The 25,551-nt window shown below is 43.7% G+C and overlaps 1 protein-coding gene across 18 annotated transcripts in view; it reads right to left on the bottom strand.

The window, feature by feature from the left end:
* The window catches only part of PTPRT (protein tyrosine phosphatase receptor type T), a 965,600-nt gene that overhangs the window by 588,998 nt on the left and 351,051 nt on the right, over positions 1–25,551 (bottom strand). For all 18 annotated transcript variants that reach the window (XM_081034722.1, XM_081034718.1, XM_081034731.1 and 15 more), the window contains exons 4-5: positions 18,035–18,116; positions 10,372–10,487 (exon numbers count right to left, since the gene is read on the bottom strand). In XM_081034722.1, coding sequence (XP_080890848.1) covers positions 10,372–10,487; positions 18,035–18,116 — 198 coding nt within the window. The remainder of the gene's footprint in view (positions 1–10,371; positions 10,488–18,034; positions 18,117–25,551) is intronic.

Raw genomic sequence — 25,551 nt, 5'->3', positions numbered from 1 at the left:
CTGGGTGATGAACACACAATGGGATTTATTGATGATGTAATACGGAATTGTACACCTGAAATTATGTAATTTCATTAACAATTGTCACCCCAATAAATAAATTAAAAAAAAAAAATGGACCACAGCCCAGAGACAAGGTGTGGAGTGCAACTTCCCAACCAAGACGTCAGGTGCCATGCAAACACACCAGGGGGCAAATGCTAGGGTGCTAGGAAAGAGGAGCAGCACAGTGAAGAGAAGTCAAAGTCCTGGGAAAATCGACAGAGAACCAAGACATGGAGGACTTGCTTACATGACAGAATTCATTTAATGTTTTTAAAATCCCTATGAAGGTGCTTCTCAAAGGGTGGTTCCCGGGCCAGCAGTATAAGGATCTCCTGGAAGTAAATTTTTTAGAAAATTCTGGGGCTGATATCCATCTGGAGATGTTGTTTATTGGTGTTGGCAGTCTGAGTTTTTCTTTCCCTTCCCTTATTCTATTATTAATCACACTGGATATGTACTCAATATTCAACAAAACATTATTTAACAAAATGAGCGAGTGTGAAGTGTGGAAAGTATAATTTCTGCCCAAAGGAATTTACGGGCTGGGTTAAGATTCCAACAAGATAGCAAAAAGGGTAAAGCATAAAGTCAAGTATGGAAATAGCATGTTTCATAGAGAGAAACAAGGTTGGTGTGGGAAGAGCTATGCTCTTAGAATGATCCAGAACAGTGGTTCTCCAACTGTAGTCCCCAGACCTACTATATTAGCATCCCCTGGGAACTTGTTAGAAAAGTAAATTCTCACCCCACCCTAGACTAATGAATCAGGAATTCCTGGGGTGGAGCCCAGGCCATTTTTGTTTAAGAAATCCTCTTAGTGATTCTGATATGTGATAATGGATGAGATAGGTCCTATTAATATTCCTATTTTGCAAATGAGGAAACTGAGGCAGAAAGAGGCCCAGGGACATGCCTTAGAATCACAATCCTATGTGCATGCAAACCACACATTAAAAATGCAGATTGTTGTTCAGTGAATCTGAAGTGGAACCTGAAATTCTTCATTTCTGCCAGCTCCCAGGTACTGCCAATGCTGCTGTTCTAAGAACCGCAGGAGGCATTGCAATCCTTACATGACTTTGCTGAGTGACTGAGTTATGGTTGGGACCCAGGTAATCTGATTCCAGAGACTGAGGCCTTAATCACATCACCCAGCTGCCACCCAGTATATGACAGCACACAGTTACCCTATGACTGTGTGAGAGGGTGGAACGTGAAATACCATCTTGCCGAAAATGAGTGCTCCATAGAAAACAGGTGGAAAAATTCTGATAAAGGTCCCGATGCCTAGCTTTCTGGAAACTTCGAGGGTCTCTAAGTCAGAAATATATATGTAAGGACAGGCAAAGCATCTTCCTACATTCTTGGCTAACAGACTCCCAGAATATATTATTAAGGGATGGTATATCCAGTATGTGATTAGGCTCAGGTGAGGTTTTCTTAACCCAGTTCCATCAGTCTAAAGCAGTTGCTCTCAAACGTTAGCATGCAAAGGATTCACCTCGAGGGTGATTCAGTAGGTCAGGGGTCAGGCTGGATCATTTGAATTTCTAAGTTCCGATGCTGCTGGCCTTGCCCAGGGTCTCCAAGCCTTGAAGGCTAAAGTCATCTTAAATCACTCCATGAAAAGCAAGGGGCTAAATCATACCAGAACACACGAATGGAAACATTCCTTCAATCCAGGCCACGTCCTGAGGCTGAACAATTGGTCACTCTACAAAGATACCCAGCCATGGACCAGGAGTGGCACCCAAATCCAGCCCATGCTCCACTGGTAAAGCCATGAGTCCTGACTCGGGCTGACTGCATCCGCTTGGATGAAGGTTATCTGTTTTCTTTGCTCAAAGGCTCTGTCTGCGTGTCAAGCTATATGCCCATGGGGCTTCATCTGCCCAGAAGGTGAACCTTTTTCCGATTCATCCCTCCAGGGGCCCACATATTCTAAACTGAACAAAGGCATTTTTTAGCTGAATCAGGGGTCCTGCTTACTCCTATTTTATAATCACATATGTCTCATCATGGCGATCGTTCCTTTGAAATCTCTGTTTTTTCTTGCTCCCCTTGAATCTGCTTGTCTCTCTCTTTTGAAACAATTTGCATTCCACCTTCCCTTAGCGTGTTTTGTTTTGGGTGGACAAAATTGCCTTAGTTTGAGATATACACTCTTTGCAAAAGCCGGAGTCGCAAATACCCACAGCTGAACATTTCTGACCCATGAACATGGGCATCCTTCCACGCCCCCCACACAAGACCCCTCTATCTTCAGGAACCATTTAGAGCCATTTAGAGAGAGAAACAAGAGAAGCACCTGATACCACGGAGAAGCTGCTGTGTTCATAGCACCCGATTAGCTAGCTATCAAGGTATCTGTAATAGCCTCGCCATTTCGCAATTCCCCATCCGCTCTGCTCTTGTGTGTCATGACATTATTCCCTCCACAAAGAGATAAGACAGAGCCTGCAAAAATGGCTGTCATTATTTCAGAGAGTGCACGCAGGCTTGTAATTGATTTATAATCAGCAGAAGTGGAAACATTACGGTCTTTAATGAGAGGGAACTGTGTGCAACAGACATTATGCCTGTTCTACAGGAGATATTCTAATGCAGGGTCCTGGAAGCCTTCCATGTACCGGTCTGAGCTTCTGGCATTGAAAAAGAAACAACAACAAAAAGTAAAAGTAAAATAAGGCCCAGCATTTTCAGCTGAAGATTACTCTGATTGCTCCAGAAATCTCCTGGCTAGGACATATTTAGGTGAAATCCCCACAGTTCCTTCGTCATGAGTATTCTTTTCACTTGTAATCAGCCTTTTGCAATGGCATGACATTTAGAAACTGGTTAAAATCTGGCCCATTGATTCATTTAAGACCATATTAGTACCTCTTTGGCAGTCTCTAAAGAATAGCTTTTGATTATTCTTTATTAAAAGTTAAATGAAATAGAAGTGGACATAAATCATTTTGATTGGCCATGCTGAAGCCCTCCCCAGGGCCCACAGCATGCTCGGCTGACTGTTCATTTGGGGTTGATTTCTGGGTTTGGAGTTCCTGCAGAGTCCGGAGGGTCCTGGCATAAGCCCCCCAGGGAGACACTGCCCTGAGCAGAGGATGAGCAGGTGGTGAAGGGCCTGCCCACATGTCATCTCCTGTCATGGCAGTGTCCCTTGAACTATTTCCAGTTCATCTCACAGAACTCTGCTCAAAAGCCACTTTTTCCTAGAGCACTTATCTGATACAATCCTCTCCACTCTACCTACTCGGCAGACCCTTTTTACCCCCGGTAGCCTGACCACATTTTTAATGAAATATTTAACTCTGTGGTTAGTTGCTTAATGTCTGTCTCACTGCCAGAAGATAGACTCCATGAGGGCAAGAAGCAGATTTGCCTTGCTCGGGACTCTTTCTCCCAGCTCTTTTGCGCTGGGGCCAGGATGAGCTAGAATCAAAATCTGAAGCGTGTAAACTGAGGATAGGCTGAGGGAAGACAGTGAAGAAAAGGTATGAGAAAGTACAGGAGAAAGTACAGGAGAAAGGTATGAGCAAGTAAAGGAGAATGAGTACGTTGTGTGTGAGGGGAAATTTCCAGGTCAGCGTTGGCGAGGGGTCCTCAGAGGGGAGTTGCACAAAATGAGGGAGGAGGAAGAGGTATCAGATGCAGATGAATTTGAGAGAAAGCAACCTTTGTGTGAATCCAAAGCTTAGCTGGATGTGCAGCCCCCGGGTTGCCCTAAAGGAGCTGTGTTTTAATCTGGGGTACCTCCAGGCGAAAAGAAGGACGGCTCTATAGATACACTAAAAACCATCCCATTGTAGACTTACTAAATTTTATGGTTGTAAATTATATCTCAATAAAGATACTAATAAAAGATTGGGGTTTCCTAAGCATGGGGTCCCTCAGCTATGACACAGACCTACTGTCACACAGGGTCTCTGCTCCCGCCCCCCACACAAGAACACAGGACACGGTGAGGCCAAAAAGGAACACCCACGGAGCCATAGATAGGGGAGTCATACCACTATATTCTCGCTGTTGGCTGGTGGAGACACAGGAAGCAGGAGCCACACGATGGGCAATCCATCGTCTGCTTCTCTGCCCGCCTGCCAACCAACCAACCAACGCCCCCTGCCAGTGTAGCCACAGCAGTTATATTAGTGGCTAATGGCTAACCAGTAGCAGCAGATAGCCATCTGATTACAGCTGATGGCCAACTACTCCCCGAGCCAGCACCTTTCCACGTGAGGCCGAGAGCCTGGAAACTGCTCTCTGGGACTCTGTCCCCACAGCTACTGTATGCAGACCCCACCTATTGTATATACCTCCACATCATCCCCAGCGTACTTGGAGAGTGGGGGACAAGGGAAACTGTTGCAATCATGAAGCTCATGCTTCCTGCCAAGAATAATAAAGTCCTGTGTCTCTGACCCAGGAGACTCACATTTTCCGCCAGCCTCTATGAAACTGGCAACAGAACTCATTATCTTATAAATAAGGTAAACTCTCAGGCCCTTCAGAGTGTTGACAGATGATTTCATTGAATCAAGAGGGCAGGGAGATTTTCAAGGGAGGGAGGGGGGAACAATCAGCATCATCAAATGCTGAAAACAGAGTCAACTATAAGGACTAATATTAATAATATGCACCCTTGGCTTTAACAATAAAGGAAACACTGGTGACCTTCACAAAAGCCACTTCTAGGAAAAGGTGGGAGTTGAAGAACGTCGTACTGCAAGTGTAGACATTGCATTTAAATTATGTGGCTAAGAAAGGAGAAGATGAGTAAGAAGGCAACTAGAGGGGAGCAACTAGAAAAATATTCCAAGGGAATTTTTATCACATTGATTTTTGTAGACTTGAGAAACTCAGATCAATGTAAGTATCTAGTACAGTGCAAATTAAAGCTGTGCTAAATATGTACTAAATAAATGACTTTCTTAAAAATAAAAAGCCATCTGTATGGAAAGAAAGGATGGAGTGGTGACCCAAGGTGACAGGCCAATGAGGTGAGCAAGGGATGGATGAGTCCAGGACTTCGGAATATGACACAGATTGATGTTCAGACCTGGCCTCCACCACTCATGACCTGTATGACTCTGACTTATCCCACTCATTTTCCCCTTGAAGGCTCTGTTCCCTCATCTAGAAGATGGGCTATAAATAATATCAATCTAAAAGACTGGTTACGAGAATTAAATACATCATATGCACAACCACTCAATAAACACCAGTGCTTATGAGTCTTATTAATTTATCATTATTGTGTAGTTATGGTGTAGCCACTAGGTTTTCAACAGAAGTCCCACATGCAAGAGACACCCGCTCCAGATGCAGGGGGAGGAGCTGGCTCCAGAACACGCAGCCCTGGGAGCCATCGGTAGCCCTGCGGGAAGCAAGAAAACAGGTTTCCTGGAAGAATTGGCTTCTGCAAGGATTGACGTGTCTGCTTATCTCCTCAGCCCTGGTGTAGCTGCTGTCGAGCTGATGCACTCACAAGGCAGGAGCCTTTTCCTGCCAGATTAGGGTCTGCAACCTGTCCAACGCCTGTGATTTGTCTAAACACATACGCTGCCCCTGCTGAGATCTGTGCAGAGCATTTGGACACAGCCTCATTTCTGAGACTCTTCAAATGTTATTTGTTGTACAGATCTCCTGGTGGAGCCAATCCTTTGTAAGGAGGCCCAGAAATCAGCCCTGCAGTGGGGCTCACAGGGCCTGATCTGGGGCCCCCAAGAAGTGCAGCGTGGCCCCCTCTGGGCCACAGATTTCTGTAAAGACCAGGTAACACATGAAGGACTATCTGATGGTGATGATGAGGGTGTGGGGAAAACCCAAGGGTGAAGCTGCCCCCGTTGTGGAATTAGCTACCCCAAGGCTCTGCCAGAGCTTCCTACCATCCTTAGAATATTCTGTATCAAGAAAAAAGTGGCCATTTTTCTTCTTTTAATAATAGCATTTTTTTCTGTTTACATTCATTTTAGTGTATTTAGATGAAACAGAAAAAATTGAGATGAAAATAAAAGCATACATGCCCTACTATCACAATCAATGATTGTGTCTTAATATGTGTTTCATACTGTTACATGTGTGAAAGTATGTAGGCATGCAGATATTTGTGTATATAAATATGTATGTATATATGTGTATATAGTAGTCCCCCTTTATTCACAGGGAATACGTTCCAGGACCCCCCCAGTGCATGCCTGAAACTGCAGATAGTACAGAACCCTAGGTTTACTATCTTTTTTCATACCTGTCTTTTCACTTAAAGGAGGCACCTTACGGCTTCTCTTTGGCATATCCGAATTACCAGCATCACTCTTGAGCTCTGAGGCCATTATGAAGTCAAATAAGGGTGACCTGAACTGTGATCCCATGACACTCTATCTGATAACCGACACAGCTACTAAGTGACGAACGAGCAGGTAGTGTGTACAGTGTGGATATGCCGGACAAAGGGGTGATTCATATACTGGGCTGGACACAGCAGGACAGTACGAGATCTACTCAGCACAGTGCACAATTTAAAATGAATGAATGGTTTATTTCTGGAATTTTCCATTCCACATTTTCAGACTACCATGGACCGTGGGTAAATGAAACCATGGAAAGCGAAACTGTGGGTAAGGAAGGGATTTCTTGTATATATTTGCTTGTTCATCAAAATTAATATATTGAACACATTGTTTCATAATTTGCTCCTGTCACTTAAATACATGTAGTGAAAATGTCATGAAATATACTTCTGTACCCTGATATTTGATGACTCCATTCCAGCATTTACTTTATCAGACCCTTTAGCTGGACATTTAGGATGCTTTCAGGTTTTCATTCTGTTGCACACATTTGCAGATAATGTGTTTCCTGTCTTTGGTGATTCTTTTAAGCAAATCCCCAGAAGTAAAATTACCTATTGGAAGAATGTGCACATTTAAGGTTTTAGATATCTATTGCCAAATGATCTTGCAGGAAATGTGTCCACATACATTTTCACTGTGCTACACTGCTAATTCTGTCCATACAATTACACCTAGTTCTGCCCTAAGTATTGTTCTTTTTTTTTCTTTGTTTAAAGGGCCCCCGACACTGTAGATTAGACATTCCACTCAGAACGCACGCCATCTATTTGCTTGAAAAAAATGCTTAAAAAATTACAAGTTTGCATTCTTCAGGCTGATGTGTCACATAAGAAAGAAGCAAGTTATGAATGGAGCCACAGACCTTCCACCATATACCACACATTATATTCTTCACAAGGAACATAATCCCAGAACAAGATGAGCTTGCTTATAACTTTTATTAGCCTTTATCAGCCTTTCCCTGAAGGATGAGAATTGTCTGAGGCTCAGGTATACACATTTCAGCATAGGTCCTGTCCATTGAATCTAATATAGAACTTGCACTGTAATTCCATGAAAGCTGGTCCCAGCATATGGGATTTTTCTAAAGAGCATATAAAGCTTCTAGGAGAGTGCAAAGCAGGGGTATGGGCTGGTCTTCCTGTTTAACTTATTAATTGATGATCAGAAACCACTTAAGGATAACTGGCTACAGAATCCCACTCTCTAGAAAGGAAAGCAAACATTCTCTACAACACAGGCTATAGGGTTTATCCCAAACTACGAGCCCACCAGCTGTTCCCTAACCACTGCCAGAAAGAAGGGCCACGGGCATACTCTTCTGGAAACAAAGTCGCCGTCTTCATTTCTTTGACTTGAAACTGGTGGATAAAACATGACTAGCTTTGGTGACTTACTGATTCCTCAGCTTATCTTGGAAGCGACAGCAGGAAATAGCATTGCTGAAAGTTAGCCCTGCTGTAGGTGTCTTAGGGAGACTCTTACTTTTGATGTGTCTATTTCCATTCCTTTGGAAATCCCCAGGCTAAGTCGCCCCAGCCCTGTTAAATGGAACAGAACGTTGACGAGTCTGCAGGCTGCTCCTCTAGGCACTGGGACAGAACAAAAGCAACATCTCTTAAGAAATCCGCCACAAGCTTAGGCAGCCTCAGATCAGGGCTGCAGTTGTCTCCTGGGTAACAGGTGTCATGACAGACGCCTCGTATTTTGTAGAAAAGATGGTAACCTCCTCCCAACGATACAGTTAAATCTAAGTCTGGACTTAACTAGCCAAGCAGGCATTTGCCCGAGCGCCTAGTGTAAACTGTCTACCTTCCAATATTTCCTGAAATATAGATGAGGGAGACAATATGTTGGGGGTTTGTTTCCTAGAAGAAATTGTTATTGAATCTGTTCACTCACGATATACATTTAAAGTATCCCAGGAAGCAGATATATCAGCAGAGAGCTAGGGACCTCTGCCCTATCGGATTGCCTACCCCACTCCCTCTCTCATCATCAGCCACATCCCCAAATTGCTTTTACACCAAGCATTATTATGTGGAACAAGCCTATGAACCTCACTCACGTGCCCTCAATAAGACTGCAGTGGAGACCGCTTTCCTTACAGCACACGCTGTTTCTTTATGAGGACTCCTGGGAGCAATTCCTGTCTGGCCTGTGTGAACAACAGTTAGAATTTTTCCCAAGCAATTGGTTTGTGTTTATCTCACAGACATTGTGAACTGTCTATCTGACAAGTTCCCTTTATTCTGCTCCGCTGCTGTGGCCTCGTACGTAAGCAGCAGACGTGGAAAAACAGCGTTTCAGCGTGATTACCAGTTCCAGCATGTTCTTTTCCTCCTATCTGGTGCTGCCTCACTTTTAATTTAAACTATCTTGTCATGTTTTATGTCCCCATTGTAAGCCACCTGAAAAGCATTCCACGAAATAAGATTTGGTTTACCTTACAAAGTCGATAAATAAATAAGATGGCGCAAAGCTCCATGCCATGTGTTTCCATGTATTTTCTCCAAAACATCGATTACATTCTGCTTTAACACCCTTCCACTGACAGACCCAAGGTCTACGGCGTGCGGCTCAGATCGGCAGCGATAACGACCGTAAAATAATTGAGCAACCCAAATGAAGGTACTGAAAGTATTATGACTATCCTGTCTCATTCTCGTGACTCAACTGAGGCAATGCCATTGAAAGGCCAAATGATGCATTAACTGCGCTTTTATACTGATTATAATGAAGAGACTACAAAACTCTACTTAATGCTTGAGTGACACGTGGTACTATGCTCGCTTGGGGTCTGTGGGTAGCCCCACAAGCAGGAGGGGCAGGCATGAATGTTATTTTCATTCTACCACACTGCGAAGGAGCAAGGAGTAACTGCCAGCCCCCAGATGTGCCCTCTCTGCCCCAGGGATTTTCCAATAGCAGGAAACAGGCTCAAATGCAAGAAGAGAAGTGATCCTATGAACTCCCATCAAAGTGTGCTGGGTATGGGTCAGGAACCAACATCCAAACTATGTCAGCCAGAAGAAATGATAGAAATCTTTTAATAGATGAGGGCGGGGGTGACTGGTCAGCTTCTTTCAGCAAATATCCCTGTTCCCTTGAACCAGGTGACCTTATGCTGCCATGTCAGAAATAGTCTCTATCTGCATTTGGCCGGCACAGTAGCTTTTAGATGTGTGTGCAACTGGGCACCTGAGTTTTGAATTTTATTTTAATTAATTTCAATGTAAATAGTCATAGTAAGCGTATCAGGCTGCAGGATCCAAAAATCAAGGTATGAAAGTCAATTGTTTTTCTATGTGCTAGTAATAAGAAATAAGAAATTGACATTTTTTAAATGCCTTTTATAATAGCATAAAAAAAAGGAGAGACTTAGGGATAAGTCTAACAAAAGAGGCGTAAGACTTGTACACTGAAAATTGCAAAAGTTGCTGAGTAAAATTACTGATGATCTTAAATAAGGAAAGAAACATACCATGTCATGGTCAGCAGACTCGTTAATGCTAAGATGTCAGTTTTGCCCAGAGTGATCTATAGATTCAATATAATCCGTCCCCATCAAAATCCCATGGGGGCTTTTTTGTACAAATTGACAAAGTGATTTTAAATGTCATATGGAAACGCAAATGTACCCAGAATAAAAAATATCCACTTTGCCTCTACCTTGGGAATTGGGGCTGAAAGGACAAAGTTTATTAGACAGCAGTTTGGAAAGGTTTATTGGACAGCAGTCTGGCACTTTTATGTCTGTGGTCTCAGTTTCTCCATTTGTAAAATGGGTATACTGAAGCCTACATGACAGAATTAGAGTTTAGATTTAACAAGATCATGGAGGCAGAGCATCATCCAAGGAGCAGAGGTACTTCAAACATATCCCTTCCCCTTCTCCACCAAGCCCTTCATCACTGCACACACTTTCTTCCCTTACCAACGTAGATGTGACGGAGTCCTCTCTCATCCTTACCTGGAGCCAAAGTTTGTCATGCTGAGACCACTTCCCGCCAGCGATACACTGAAACGTGGCATTCTGTCCCACGTTCACCTCGACATTTTGGAGCCGCAGAAAGTGAGGTGCTTTTCCTAAGAGAGAAACCAAAGAGCACATGAGGACAGAATTCAACAGCCTGCACCACTTCCCTGTGGGCAGATGACAGCTCAAGAGGGGCCCCGGGCTCAGTGGAGTTTGTGCTTGGGAAGTGGCCTGACTTGGTGAAGAGCTACTGTTGATCGATCACTTACTATGAGACAGGTACTGTTCTAAGAGCTTTACACTCATCTTCTTGCCTAAACTTCACAGAAATTCATGAGGTGGGAAGTATCCCCATTTCACAGGTCAGAAAATTAAGGATCTAAGCGGTTATAGAGTTTGACATGGTCAGACAGCCAGAAAGTGGGGAAGCCAAGACATGAATTCATGTCTCTGAGAACCTCAAAATCCTTATTATTAGCTGCTGGGCAATACTGCCATGATTGGAAGAAGAAATTGAGGGATATAGGGTATTCACCATAAAAGATTCCTCCTGGTAGCCTGAGTGAGCAGAAAGAAGAAAGCTGAAGGGAAGCACCTTTGGGCCTGAGACCTTCACACCTGGCCTTGGTAATGAAGCTAATGATAAAGATGATGAAGGTGAAAGGGGGAGAACAGTGAAGGGGAAAACAAAACACTTAGTGCGGACTATGTGATTGGTGTCACATGCAGTGTCTACAGCATATTGCGTCCCATTTAACCCAATGCAGCTGGGAGTGGTGTTGTTATCTCTGTTTCACAGTGAGTGAACTGAGGCACAGGAAATTCGAGAAATGTTCAAAGTCTACACTTTTCACTCCGAGTGATGGTTTCTCCTAAAGACGGGAGGGAGATGGGACATGAACTCTGGAGACATGGCATAACAGAAGAAAGGACTTTCAAAGGCAAGGCACAGAGTCCATAAGCAATCAATTCTAGAATTAAACATACGTTTTATGTTGGCTAATTTGCGTTCATTTCTTTCCTCATTTGTGGAGACAGGTCCTCACCTATGTGAGCTCTTCAGAGACGAGTGGCTTGATAACCCATATCTAGAATAATGTGTTTCTTCACTGAGGCACAAAAGTGCCAAGGGTCCCTATCATATCAACCAAATCAGTGGTGACCTGGGCATGAACGCCCCCCAGGATGGAATCAAATGACGGAATGTTTAGAGAATCAAGGAAGTTCAACAAGGGCCTTTGGCCAGCTTTCCAGAGGGAGTCAAATATCCAGAAAGACAAATAATAACAATAATGCCATTTATTGAAAACTCCTACAATGCCGGGAACTGTGATAAATGCTTCAGATGTTTCATCTAATTTAACTTCATAACACTCCTATAAAGCAGACACTATTATTATTTCTCTTTTAGAAAAGCGGTAGCCAAGGCTCACCAAGTTTAATGTGTCCAAAGCTACACAGCATTAATGACAGAAATAGAGTTCAGAGCAGATCCACTTTAGCCCCAGACTAGCACCTTCTCTTGCTTCCTGGGCAATGAGAGGTCAGTGGGGTCCCCTGGACCCCAGGGTCCAAAGACAGGGCTTGCAGCAAGGCTGTCCTAACCCTCCAGGCTCCCTCCTTGCTTCTGAATATTTTATCGCAAGTGATCCCTTTCCTGACCATTTTTCCCCATAGCCTTCACCCTCCAAAGTGTCTGGTCTGCGGAACCATGTCACCACTGGTACGCTTCAGCAAAAGCCAAGAACCCTGATGTAATTAGGTAGACTCGCGGTGCAAAAACAGGCACCTTCTCGTCAGGTTTTTAAACAAATAACTACAGCTCAGAGACACCCTCATGCTGCCTTCAGGACCTCACAGCTCAAGCAGCATCCACCGTCCGAGGCCCAGGGAAGTCTCCTTGTGGGCTTCTCAGAGTTGAAGAATCTTTGCATCTAGTCAATCTGACAAATGTCAAGCGGCTTTGATTGTCTGAAATTGTTTCCTCTTTGCTCTCCTGTATAATTTGTAAAGTTATTTTTGGAACTATCAGTTCAAGTCAATTCTTCAAGTGGGAATACTGTGAACCTTGTAAGCCCATTTATGCCACAGGTTTAAAGGGGGAAAGGAGATCTACTCCATGCAGGGAGGGAGGGTAGCATCTTAGCAGCAACGTTGGGAGGTTTAGTGTTGCATTTTACAAATGGACACCTCCCCTTCCCCTTGGGGGACACTGAGCAAATGGCTTAACCTCTGGGATTCATGCAGTTAAAAATGGATCTTCTCTGGGTGGATGGCCCTGCTTTCTTCTGAGCCTCCCCTTCTTCTCAGCAGCAGACTTCTTGCCTTGATCTTTTTTAGCTCCAATCCCTCTTTTTCTCTCCCTTCTAGGTTCAGTGCTAGAGAATTTAGAGACTTAATGGCCTCTGGTGTTAATATTCATCATATGAAACACTGATGGTCTCTGCTTTTTGAGCCCTGGTCTCATCCCCAGTTCATGACAGATATCCCTCTCTGGATATTCTCCTTATGTTGGGGACCTGTGTGGTCCACTTCTCTGAGCTCCTGGCCTCTCTGAACCTTCTCCCATCCCCCTAACTCCAGTCTACGCCTGAGCCTTGTGCTCTCTGAACTGTCATTTTTCCCAGCATCTACAGCTCTAGAAAAGAAATTATCCCACCAGCATCAACTCAACAACTTTCAGCCAAACACAGTTGACCTTGAGGCCCAGACCAGCCACCAGCTCGTGGTTTTAAGTATTCCGCACTTACTCTCCACTGAAAGCCAGCACCCCAAAAATGGGATCCCCCTGAATGGAGTTAACAGAAAACTGCTGTGCATTTGGGGCAAAATGTCTTGAGATTGGTGACATTTAAACTCCTGCAGATGTCACTGCAGCATCTGAAGACATATTATTGTGCCCTTTATCTCCTGTTTAAACTTGACAGCGCTCAGTAGGAAGCCACACAATTGAGGAGAAAGCGCAGTACATACATTAGAAACGTGTTGCAGACACTCTGTGAGTTCAGTGACATAGCCCCACAAGGTTGTGATGAAAAAGAAAAAAAAAAATTTTTTAATTCTAAAAGTCAACTTAGGTGCTAGAAACTTTGAAGCCAAGTGAAAAATGATGCTGACATTTCTTGTACATGGTTATAACTGCAGTGGCCCTGCTAATAGCTAACACAGAGAAACAACAGTGGAGGGTAACTATGGTTAAAATACTTTTAGAGTAACACAAAAATGTTAAATGGGCTATAAAATATAGTCGAGAGGTTTCCGTTTGTAAGAGAAAATAATTCCTTTGAGTATTAAGCCTATCTTTTGGTCACTGTTTTGGAAGCTGCCAGGCAAGCTTTTAAAACCCCAACGTCAGCTCAAATCAATCAAGAATACAATTGCAAATGAAGCACGAGCCCCCCTGGAACTTTTGGAAAATTTAGTGGAATCACTTAGTGAGAAACCCTGATCATATGTTAATAGAAAAAAACTGGTTTGGAGGACAGAAGTGGAGAATTAAAAGGCCTAAGGACATAAAGTGGGTGCCTATGTCTCAATGTAGTTAATTTTTTAACAATCTATGCGTGAAGTCATCGATGCATTAATACTACGGCTGGCATTCAGGAAAAAACACTGAGTCCACAGGACAGTTGGGAAGTCAGTAGTAGGTTGTACGGTCCCATGAGCGTCTCCGAGGAGCTACGTACGATCGGTACCTTGGAAGGAAACACTCGTACTCCACTCTCCTCACATTCGTATCACCTCAGCTTACACGCCCAGCAGCTTAAGCCAGAAAGCTGGGAGTGCACCATTTTTCACGCCTCTTGCTCCCAATCTAAGCTGTCACATAGAACCAGTAGACTCTCCCTCCTAAATTTCTCTCTCATCTGACCACCTCTCTCTCTCTGTTACGTGTTTTTTCATAGCACTGCTCCCCATTTGTTACGTGTCGCCTTAAAAGTCCCACATTGAAGCCCTAACGCTTGCTACCTCAGACTGTGATTACATGTGATAGGGCCTTCAAAGGAAGTAATTAAGTTAAAATAAGGCCGTTAGGATGGGCTCTAGTCCAATCGGACTGGTGTCCTCACGAGAAGAGAAAATTTGGAAGCACAAAGATACATCAGGGTCACGCGTGCACACAGGAAAGACAGTGAGAGGACAAAGAGAGAAGAACAGCCACCCACAAGCAAAGGAGAGAGGCTGTGGAAGAAAGCAAACCTGCCATCTTCATCTTGGACTTCCGGCCTCCAGAACTCTGAGGAAACACATTCCTGTGTAAGCCCCCCAGACTGTGCTATTTTGTTATGGCAGCCTTAGCAACCTAATATACCATCTGTTATAGACCATATAAGCACCTGATCATCTGCTTCAGTTTCAGTCTCTTTCACTGCAGTGGAAGCCCATGAGAGCTGAGAAGGACTCTGTACCCCCATAAGCCCAGAACAGTGCCTGGCACAGAGATCCTGCTCAGTGAATACTGGTTGAATAATGAATGGATGTCTCTCCACCACCCTGGGCCAGGTCCTGCTCCACAGAGTCTTCCATGACTCCAGAACTCTCTTCTTAATAGATCTTCTGACTTCTTCTCTATTCCCTTTCAACTCATTCTCCTCAGAGCAGCCAATTAAATGAGATCAATTATATTAAATGAGATCATGTCGATCCCCAGCATAAATCCCTCCAGGGCCCCTCCCCCCACACACTCAGATTAAAATCTAAACTGCTCATGAGCTCATGATGGCTCTCAGGGCCCTGGCTTGGACAGGCCCTGGCTTCCCTCCCCCACCCAGTGTTCGCTCAGACCATTCCCCCCGCACCCTTGATGCCCACGATACTCTCACACTATCAGGCTGATTCCCACTGCAAACCCTCTGCACTTGCTGTTTCCTCTGCCTAGGACGCCCCCTCCCCCAAATCGTTGTGCAGTAAATTCCTTCCTATGACTCAGGCTCAGCTCAGATCACATCTTCAAAGACATGTCCCCTGACCACTCTAAGGAGCCTTCCTACATCCCAGTTGCTCACATTTATTATATTCATAGCACTTATCACTCAGCCACATTAGTGACTTAGTTAATATTACTTAGTGTCTTTCCTGCCTCTGCCCCTCGGCTAAGTGCACTCCATGGAAACAAGGACCTAACCTTCCCTGTGTCCAGCAGGAGTTCCTGATATGTAGCTGATCCTCAAAAATTCCCTTACGAGAGAAAGGAGGGACAAACACCACGACTGGGTGGACCGAGCCCAGGTCCTTGGAAGGAGCCTTCGCTAGGCCCTGCTCCACTCCACACGACTCATGCGCTGCGGCCAGGTCTCTGAGGAGTGTATATGTATCCACACATACAGCTCAATGGAGTTTTTCCAATTCCAGCCACTGTCACAGGGGCCTCCCATTTGGATTTCTGGGAAGTTTAAGCTTAAGCCGCCTAAGCATCGAGGTTGAACTCAGCCGAAGCACATTATGCAGGAACACAGCCAGGTCACACATTCCTGCACTACATCCCATGGCCCATTTGCTGGGTAACTGGCTCTCAGCGGTTCCACAACCACGTGATGCGCCCTCCTCAGCGGGAGGCGTGCAGGGCGCGGGAGAAGGTTCCAAAAGGACCCGGGGGACTCTGAGGGTGGGAAGGCATCCCCATGCCCTCTAGAGGACCCGCTCCCCAGGAGATTTCTAGAGAAGGAAGCACGTGGCTGCAATGGCAAACCACGGACAGTGCTTGGAGTCCAGGCAGAGCGTTTACCTTGAAGGTGGTTGAGGCTGGGACAAGAGGCAAGTGCGCGGTGGAGCCTCATGGTAGAAGTGAAACTTCTCATTGGAGCACAGAGTTCTGGGGTCTTGGGAGAGAGAGGCAAGCCAGACTCTCCTGGGAAAAGGCCAACATCACCCACTAGAACGAGCAAGTGCAAGCATGAAGCTCAGGCTGAGAAGCAGGAACGCGGCTGCACGCAGCAAAGATGAGCGTCCTTTCTGAGGGCAGGATGTGTGTAGAGCTGGGGGAAGGGAAGACTAAGATTTGTTGCAGAGAGACGGCCTCAACACCGAGGGCTGGGCAGGGTACAGTGTGTGAGGGTAAGTGGACACAGGGAGAACAAACGTGCCCTAACACTGCTGCCCAGTCTGAGGTCAAAGGTCATTCTCTAATGGGCAGCTGATGGTGATTCCCAGGAACTGAGGGCGGAGAAGACCTAATCATGGTGAGGAGGAATCGGGTGCCTGCAGATCCACTACCCAAACCCTGAATAGGGGGTCGGGCGGCATTTCTGGACCCTCATCACATGAGGTCTGGTTCAGCAGAGACATGTGCCAGGCATAATTGAATGGACAGGCCCATTTGAGAAAATCCCACAGACTTGGGCAGTAACTCAGAAGGCAGGGACCTTAAGCCACAAAGAGTAGGGGAGGGTCTAGCAGAATCTCATTCCTGAGATGCTGGCTGATTTCTGGAAAGGAGGGTTCTCTCGCACAGACACCAAACACACTTACCTCAAATACTGTCTTGCCAAAACCCCTTAGAACTTCTCCTAATTACTCCAGAGAAGGTGCTCTAAGACAATGAGTCCCACTGTGGCTTTCTAGTGTCAGGGAAAGGAAATGATGTTCAAGCCTCTGACAAATTCATTGCCGCAGAAGTGGGAAGAGTCATTTCAATTAAAGCAACATGGATTGGACGGAAACGAGAATAGCCCCCAAATGGGAGGATGGAAAGGCATATAAGGACAGAGCACACGCCATCTCTGGAGGGACAGCAAACTGCACCACAGCCAACAGCATGACTCATGGGTAAAAGGAGGGAGTAGAGAGAGCCCTGCTAGGACTTGCCTGGCACCAGGTGGCTGCCAAGAAACTAACGAGGATCTCCAGTCTGCAGAACACTAACAAACTAATGGGGCTGGCATCCCAACTAGCCCTCCTAGGGGTACCATCATCGCCATGCACATCCCTTTGATTAGTTCCCCCACCAAATGTCACTAGATATCATGCCATCTCCAACCTGCACCCAGGACTTGCCCCATCTGAGATTTGGTGAACCTGGGAACCACAGCTCCTTGCTCAAACACATTCAAATACCTTAGACAAAACACAGCAAAGAGAGAAGTTCAAGGGGAACTTGGACGGGCATGGAGGGGTGGTGTGCTTTTCAGGACTCTTGACACTGCACCCTAAACACTCACCACTGTGAGACATTGCTCCCTATGCCTACATGGCGCTGATGAGGGTATTTAAAATTACTTTAAAAAAATTAATAGCTTTGGGGTAGTTTTCCTGGTGAGTGAACAGGGTGCTAACTTGCTCAGTGTTTTGGTGGTGTGCTTTTTTAAGACAATTGCACGAGATTCTATCCAAAGCTCTCTAATTCTTCCACTTCAGTGGTCTGAATCCCACTAATAAACAGTCAGGACTTTAGACTCCCTTAATAACGGAGAGAGAGTCAAAAGAAGATGTTTGGCCACTCTCCGCAAATTCCTGCAGGTGCTGCCTGTTGACCGGGCCGGCAAAATTATGGATTTATTCAGGACTGATTGCACCGAGCATGTAAGCACTTTCCAAGGATTTAAAAAACCAAGACAGTGAGAGAGGTGTGTGAGCTGAATGAACAGGGGGGGATGGCAGCCTCCAAGCTACCCAGTCTGGCATGGAGCAAGGCTGTGTGAGGAGGAGGGGACGGACTTACTGCATGGATGAGCGAGGACCCGGACCTCGTCCACAGCGATGTAGCCAGGGTGACCTTTCAAAGACACGGATTCAAATATCACCTGCAACACACAGGGTGGGAGTCAATTTCACAGAAGTGGTTGTAGGCACTCATCGTAGGAATCTGCCCAGCTCCAAAACCCTTTACGTTTCTACTTCCCATCAGAACCACCCAAAGAGGCCTTCTGTTAGGCAAGGACGCTATCCTGGCAATCGACTTGGATTTTCAAAACAAGGTAGAAAGGTCACACTCCAGTGACTAGCAAAAGGGAGAATCAGCCACACGGAACATTTTTAATGGATTTCAGAAATAACGCTTGGATGCAGGGAAAACAACCCAAACACGGCCTGGAGACCCTAATATGTACCGTTCTCATTGTTTCAAGTGAAGCAGAGTGGAATAACTTCCTAATATTCCAACCTGCTTGTGAAGCGTGCAGGAGAAGCTTACCTTGGAAGCTACCATAAGCCAAAGAGGGTTAATCCTGGTTTGATCTACATCCCCAAGGAATATTTAATTTCTTAATAACACCTCTTGAAAATAAGCCCCAGGCACAACGATCGGTATCTGGGAATCCAAGGGCAACAAATTTTTTTAATTCTCTATTCTGACTCCCACCCAAACTGCTACTTCAGTAAAGATGTTATGACTCAGTTAACAGCTTTCTTTGTCACCCAACCCTCTACCTTCATCTAGGAGATGTGAATATCTGGGTGGACATGACCCACCCCTTGACCTCCCTAATTCGAATGGCCTCATCTTCCTCTCAGCTTCAACCACAGACTCATACTTGTCCTTCTCTACTCCAGAAACTGGAAATTCCATCTTCCTATATTTGGGCACCACCTCCAACCCCACATTCGTCTCCCAATTCACTCCTCTTAAAGCTGCTCCTCAGGCTCCTATATACCCTGGACCTCAACTTTTCTGGGATCTCTACATCTGCCTGGACCTTCCTGTATTCTCAACAAAGCTGGGGTAGCCCCTGCACCTTGACTAATCACCCACACCATTTCTCACCTAAAGCCCAAATTCCTCTGCACGCTCATCTTAACGTTGGCAAGCCTACTGCAACACTGCCTTCTCCACTCCTGTAACCCATGCAAATGTTTCCTTTTCAACATCACCTACCCGAGCCCAGCAGATACCCACATCACGTCTTCAAGAGGCAAGAGGACAAGAGAAGGACTGACTTCTAACTCTTCCCCATCAACTTGATCCACTTAGATTAGATCACCACACACAAATCATCGCCTCCGTTGTACAAGACATACTGGCACTGTTGACCCCTACCCTGACTGCATTTTCCAGCTGCTTGGTTCATCTCAACTCTCTCTCTTTATGGTGCACCTCCAAAGCCTACCTTTGATCCCTGACTTTGGCCTATGCAAATGCTTGGGTTTCACTTACTCTTTAAAAGCTACCCTTGGACAGCAGGCTCTTCTCTACTACAGCCCAGTTGTGTTTCAATTACATTTAAAATTCTCAGCAGTTTTATCTACACTCACTTTCAACGTTTCCTTACTTTCCACTGCAAAACTTCAACTCACCGTAATCTAGACTCTGCCCCCAAGACCACCCCCTCCCGTTCAAACTGCTCTCATGGCAGACACCAATAATCTCTTCATTGTTAAACCCAATAGATATATTTCATTTGCATCTTGCTTTAGGAAGGAAGATAGTGTACTTTGGGCTCTGGATCAGAATTCCTGGGTTCCAGTCCTGCCTGTACCACTAACAAACTAGTGTGTGACCTTGGGCAAACTACCTTATTGCTCTGTGCCTCGGTTTCCTCATCTGTGATTATAGACCCTCATTGGGCCACTTTTCAAATTAAAGAGTGAATACACTACTTAGAACAATGTGGGGCTCATGGTAGGATCTCAATATATGTTTGCTATAATAATTTTTAATATTTGACCTTTTTTTTTTTTTTACAATTATCCATGTTGATGTGTCTCCCTTTATGGGTCTATCTTCTGTTTAGGCTCAGGTGATACTTCATTCTCATGACTTTTTTCATAAATCTGGGACTATTCTACCATAGATTTCTTTGTAAGTACATCTTTTCCTACATGCAGCCTTCAAATGTGGGCCTCCTCTACCCATTTGTCTTCTTTTGTTTTTTTTTTGCACACCTTCCTTACATGGCTGCCAATTCACTGATAATCCCCAAACCCAGCTCTCCACTCCTCTAGACCTTTCATCTGAACACCAGTCTCACTGATCCAGGTCACAGATCTGAATTTTCCACCTAGATATCACCTAGATTCTCAAATGTAATCTGTATGTGATGGATCTGAGTGGCTTCCCTTTCAAACTATCTCCCTCATTGCCCAATGGACCATCCTTCCTAAAATACGGACCTCGGTGAGTTGTACTACGAGCCACTAACTCATTGGAGATTGGGATTTGGGCATCTGTCTGGGCTTCTTCTGCCTTGCTCCTCACGTTTATTTTCTTTTTGATTCTGATTCTGTCTTCTTAGTATTTCTCAAACCTGCCCATGTCTTTCAAACTCTGCTATTAACTTGAACCATATGGAGCAGCCATTTTGTAGGCTCAAACCAGATGAATACCAGAGCCACTGCTCTGGTTCAAATCGTTATTGCTTTTCGTCTTTAGCACCTGGACAGCCTACAACATGGACCATCTCCCTTTTTTTATTCCTCAGTTCAAGCCTGTGGATGGAAGGTGGGTGATGAGACCAACAGGAAAACCTCTTTGCGGAATCTTTGTGATCCATGTGGTCACTCCAGATTAGTGGATTCAGAGGTCAGTGGTCTCAGCAGAGCCCAGAGCTCTAACAGTCATAACAAGTGAGCAGGGAACTGGTGGAGAAGGTGGTGATGGCTTTAAAGAGACAGCTTCCTTGGGTGGTAAGATCTACCTCTAAGATAACATATGGTTGCCTGGGAATTATGTAAAGTGACTTGGGGATGACAGTTACACCAAACATAAAGCAGCTGACACCAGCATGACCACCACTTTGGAAGAGGGGTTTACTAAGATAACAAGGTCCTTCAGAGAGAGTTAACAACAAAATTGTGTAGAAATAGAAGTGTGATAGCTGCCTGATCCTGCAAAGGAGATAGTCAACAGAAGACCTTTCTATAAAGAATCACATATCTAATTATATTTTTAATAATTCAAAGGAAATCAAAAGCAAAGGCCATGGGGCGGGGGGTAAGAAAATGCATTTTAAAAGAAATAGCATAAAAGCATTCCAATTGTGTATTAAAAATGACAAAAGTAAGAAAAAATACTTGTGACAATAAATATAAATAGGTTAAAATAGGGAACACTCTCAGACTGTTTCAATAGACAAAGTCTAATTGTATGCTATAAAATAAACACCTACAACAGAATGACTCAGTAACCTTAAGAATAAGAACTTGAACAAAGGGAAATAATAGGGAAATGCAAATAAAAAGAAAATGGTTGTTATAAAAATAATGTTAAAGCATCAAAGTAGAATTTAAGCCAAAAGGAAAACAGAAACCATTAAGTGGACTAAAATGGTCATTTTAAAAAAAATGCAGAAGTTGATAGATTTAAAAGGAGAAAATGATGGAAAAAAACAAAGAGTAGTTATATTTTAAATAAAACTGGTTTACATTTATTTAACCCATGTTTTAGATTCTGACCAAACAGGGAAAAAAATACATCTATCAAGTATATATATAAATTAAATAATAATGCAATTACTAAACATACATTAATGAATATCAGGAATGGAATTTCTGTTCAAATGCTCATGCATTTATTTACACAAAGATCATATAATAGGCTAAAGTATAATTTCAATGAATTCCTCAAAGAGGAAAACCTGTATGGGTTTAGATCTGTACATTTTCTAACCAAATTCAGTAAAGCTAGAAATGAACGGCAAAAGCTTAAAAATCAATTTCTTAAAATTGAAATATTATGTATTTCTCAAATATACAATGCCGTCTTAATAACTATAATGTCAAAGTATGTTTTCTATGTTAACAAAAGTCTGAAACAAAATTAAAAGTCAAATGGCAAGTTGAGAACAATATCTGCTAATACATAGACCAGTGAAAACATAAACAACCTGTTTTGCATGAAGAATTCTTGAGACTTCACGAAATAAATAAACTCCCCAAAAGAAAAATTGGCAAGTGACCTCAAGAGGCATTTCACCACAGATGAAGTAGGAGTGGTAATAATTTATGAATGCAATGTTTTTAAATGGCTTTAGGGTATGGTAGATGAGTATGTTCTTCTTTATACTTTTCTGGATTTTTCCAAATTTTCTGGAGTAGAAATAAGCTATTTTATTCTTACAATAAAAATTAAATGCTTTATGGTACATACATATTGCTATCTCTCTTTATGTTATGTTATCACTATATCATGCCCCACTGTATAATTAGTGTCACTAGAGCACCTATCAGACCATACAGCAATAGCTTGTTCATGAGGCATTTTATTCCCTAAATTCTGAACCCATTGGGAACAGGAACAGTGGATTCATTCATCCATTCATTCATTCACTCATTTGTTCATTCATCATTTAAAGAGACCCTCCTCTGTATCAAAATTGAAACACGTGCTAGGGCAATAAAAGTGAAAAAGACAAGGTCCTAGCTCTGATGAACTTCACATTCTAGTGAATGGAAATGGAAATTAAACAAATAATATGCAAAATTAAACTCATTTTGTGATTGGCATAATGAAGGAAACACATAGGATGTTGTGATTAAGAGAAACTATGAAGAAGGTCTATTTTACTTAGAGTGATCTGGAGAGAACTTTAAGAAGGTCATAATTAAGATGAGACCAGACGGATGCAATTGGCCAGTCTAAGAAGAGGTGGAAGCGAGTGCAAAGGCCATGAGGCAGGAAAGAGCTCAGAGATAATCTGGGAACACAAGAAGGAGGCTGGGAAATAGTGACTGAGCGAGAGAGGCAAAATGCAAGTTTGGAGTGTTGGGCAGTCAGGTGACATAGGGTCTTAGAAAGCATAGTAGGGAGCTTGAATTTTCTTCTAAGACACTGAAAGATTAAAAGCAGGGAAGTGACGTACTCTCATCATGTATCCTAAAAAGACTGTTCTGGCTGTTCTGTGGGAAATGACTGGGAGGTGGGCAGCTGAGCAAGAATGAAAAATAGACCTAGCCTCTGGCGACAGCAGTCAACCAATCAAAAGCTGAGGATGGCTTTGATGATGGCGGTGGTTATGGAGAATAAAGATGTTGATGATATGAGAGATCTTCCAAAGATAGAGATGAAAAGAATTGTTGTTAGATTAACAGGAGAACAGTAGAGGAAAGAGAAGACTCAGGGAGGACTCTCCAGTTTGGGGCTTGAGCTTCTGGGCTGAGTCATGTACTGACATAGGGAATATGACATAGTGAGGGTGTCGGGGGGAAGGGGTGGGGGGAGCACACAGGCTATGTCCAGTTTCCTTTTGGCCATGTTAAGTTTGAGATGGCAATTAAACATCTTAATGGATCTGTTGAGTGGGAAGCTGACACTATGTTTCTGGAGCTCATGGGTGATTTAGGAACCAGAGTTTAAAATGTGGTAGCGAAATATCATTTAAAGCTACAGAACTAGACAAGGTCACCTTGGAAGACAAAGTAGATAGCTCAGAGAAGAGGGCTAGGGCCAAAGGCCAAGTGCTAAAAGCTCAACAGAGGTTGGGTTTTTTTTTGTTTTTTCATTTTGGCTTTTTTTATGGTAGAAATTAAAATATGATTTTAAGTAGAGGGGAATGAATCCGGGAAACAGCACAAAATATAAAGGGTGAGAACTGATGAAACAAGATTCTAAAGTGGGCAGGAGACAATTGGGACACCAGTAGAAGGACTGATGTTGACCAGAAGGGACACCTCATCAACTAAAATTGTATGATGATAAAAATACTAAAGAGAAACCGGACCACAATAATCAAGGTCTATAATAGTGACCATTTATCATGTCGTCTTGATCTAGCCTCTCAATAGCCATAAGAGGTGGGACCAGCTGAATTACAAAAAATCTCAGAAAAGTGCTCGCTTCGGCAGCACATAGACTAAAAATGGAACAATACAGAGAAGATTAGCATGGCCCCTGAACAAGGATGGCACGCAAATTTATGAAGCATTCCATAGTTTTAAGAAAAAAAAAAAGATGCAGTGGATTATTGTCTATGGATAATAACCAGTTTTGCACCTGTTCCAAAATTTACTTTAGTATTTCTCATGGCTAACACATGTGTGTGCTCTTTGAAACCTTCCTTTGAGCTGATTTTATCATCTCACTGGTTTCTTCATTAATTAACGAGTTAAAAAAAAAGTCTATTGTACATATTAAAAAAAAAAAAAAAACCCAGAAAGGGAGCCAGACGTGCACTGATGCCTGAGGCCCCAGTCTCCTGGTTCACGGCCATGCCCAGTACTGAACTTCGATGGAAAGCATCCCAACTCTCATTTAACCAAAACACCTGGGTGAGCAGAATTCTGACTTGTTTTCCAGGTAATCAAAGTTTAACTTAATGAAATTCTTCTAACACTTTGACTGTTTCTCACATCACCACCCAGTATCTAACCTATATCATAATTACTCATAAATATTCCGTGAATGAACACAAGGCTCATCATGGGAAAATGGATGCATGACAGTGAAACATACATTTGTTCCCTGTTCTCTCTCCTTTCCTTTGCAGAAATAAGAATTCTATAATGAGACAGAGTATCTTTCATTCGTCAGAATTCGGGGAATGTTTTTGTGAGACAGGTTTCTCAAACATGGGAGAGTAAGAAACAAAGGGAAGAATGTTCTGTTTTTCCATTAAATGAGTTAATAATTCTAAAGTGTTTATAATACACATGGTTAAGATACTGATGTGTTACTAATACTATTGTTCTTTCTCTAGGGAGAGGGATGGGAAATAAGAGGGAAAATGCGGGGAATGAAAGCAGATCTGGGGAGAGGGAGAAATAATGGAATGTCCGTGTGACTATCCCGTGGAACCCCTTTCCCAAGTTTCCACTGAAGTTCCTACACTTAACAGACTCCTTGTTGTGAGTCATGACTGGTAGAAATGGGTAGAGGCTGGGCTTTGGGTCCACGTGGAGGGACATGGGAACAGAGGCACATGTGGTTGTAGGAGCCAAGGCAGGTGGAGAAGGTGGTGCAGAGAGAGTATGGAAGCGCAGAGAAGAAACCATGACAGCCCCCAGAATGCTTGATGAAGGTTCCAGTCTCACAGGACATTGGAATCAGAGTCTACAGTATGTTTCCACCAACGGGCAGGCTCTGGAGGCAGCTGAGAATAAAGCAGAACTGGGAAGATCCTCTTATCACCACCAGATTGCTCAGAGCAGAATGCTCATAAAATGTGCAGGAGCCAAGAGGGTCCAGTCCTTGGCACGCCACTCCAGAATTAGATTTAAAACAAAAAGTCATGCCAGCTGCCATGAAACAGGCCCGTCAATGCCTGATGAGCAGAAGGTCAATAATGCAGATACAAGGCTGGGTGTATC

The sequence above is a fragment of the Rhinolophus hipposideros genome (genome assembly GCF_964194185.1).
Source record: "Rhinolophus hipposideros genome assembly, chromosome: 22".
NCBI classification, from domain to species: Eukaryota; Metazoa; Chordata; class Mammalia; order Chiroptera; family Rhinolophidae; genus Rhinolophus; species Rhinolophus hipposideros.
This window is presented reverse-complemented; position numbering and strand designations above follow the sequence as displayed.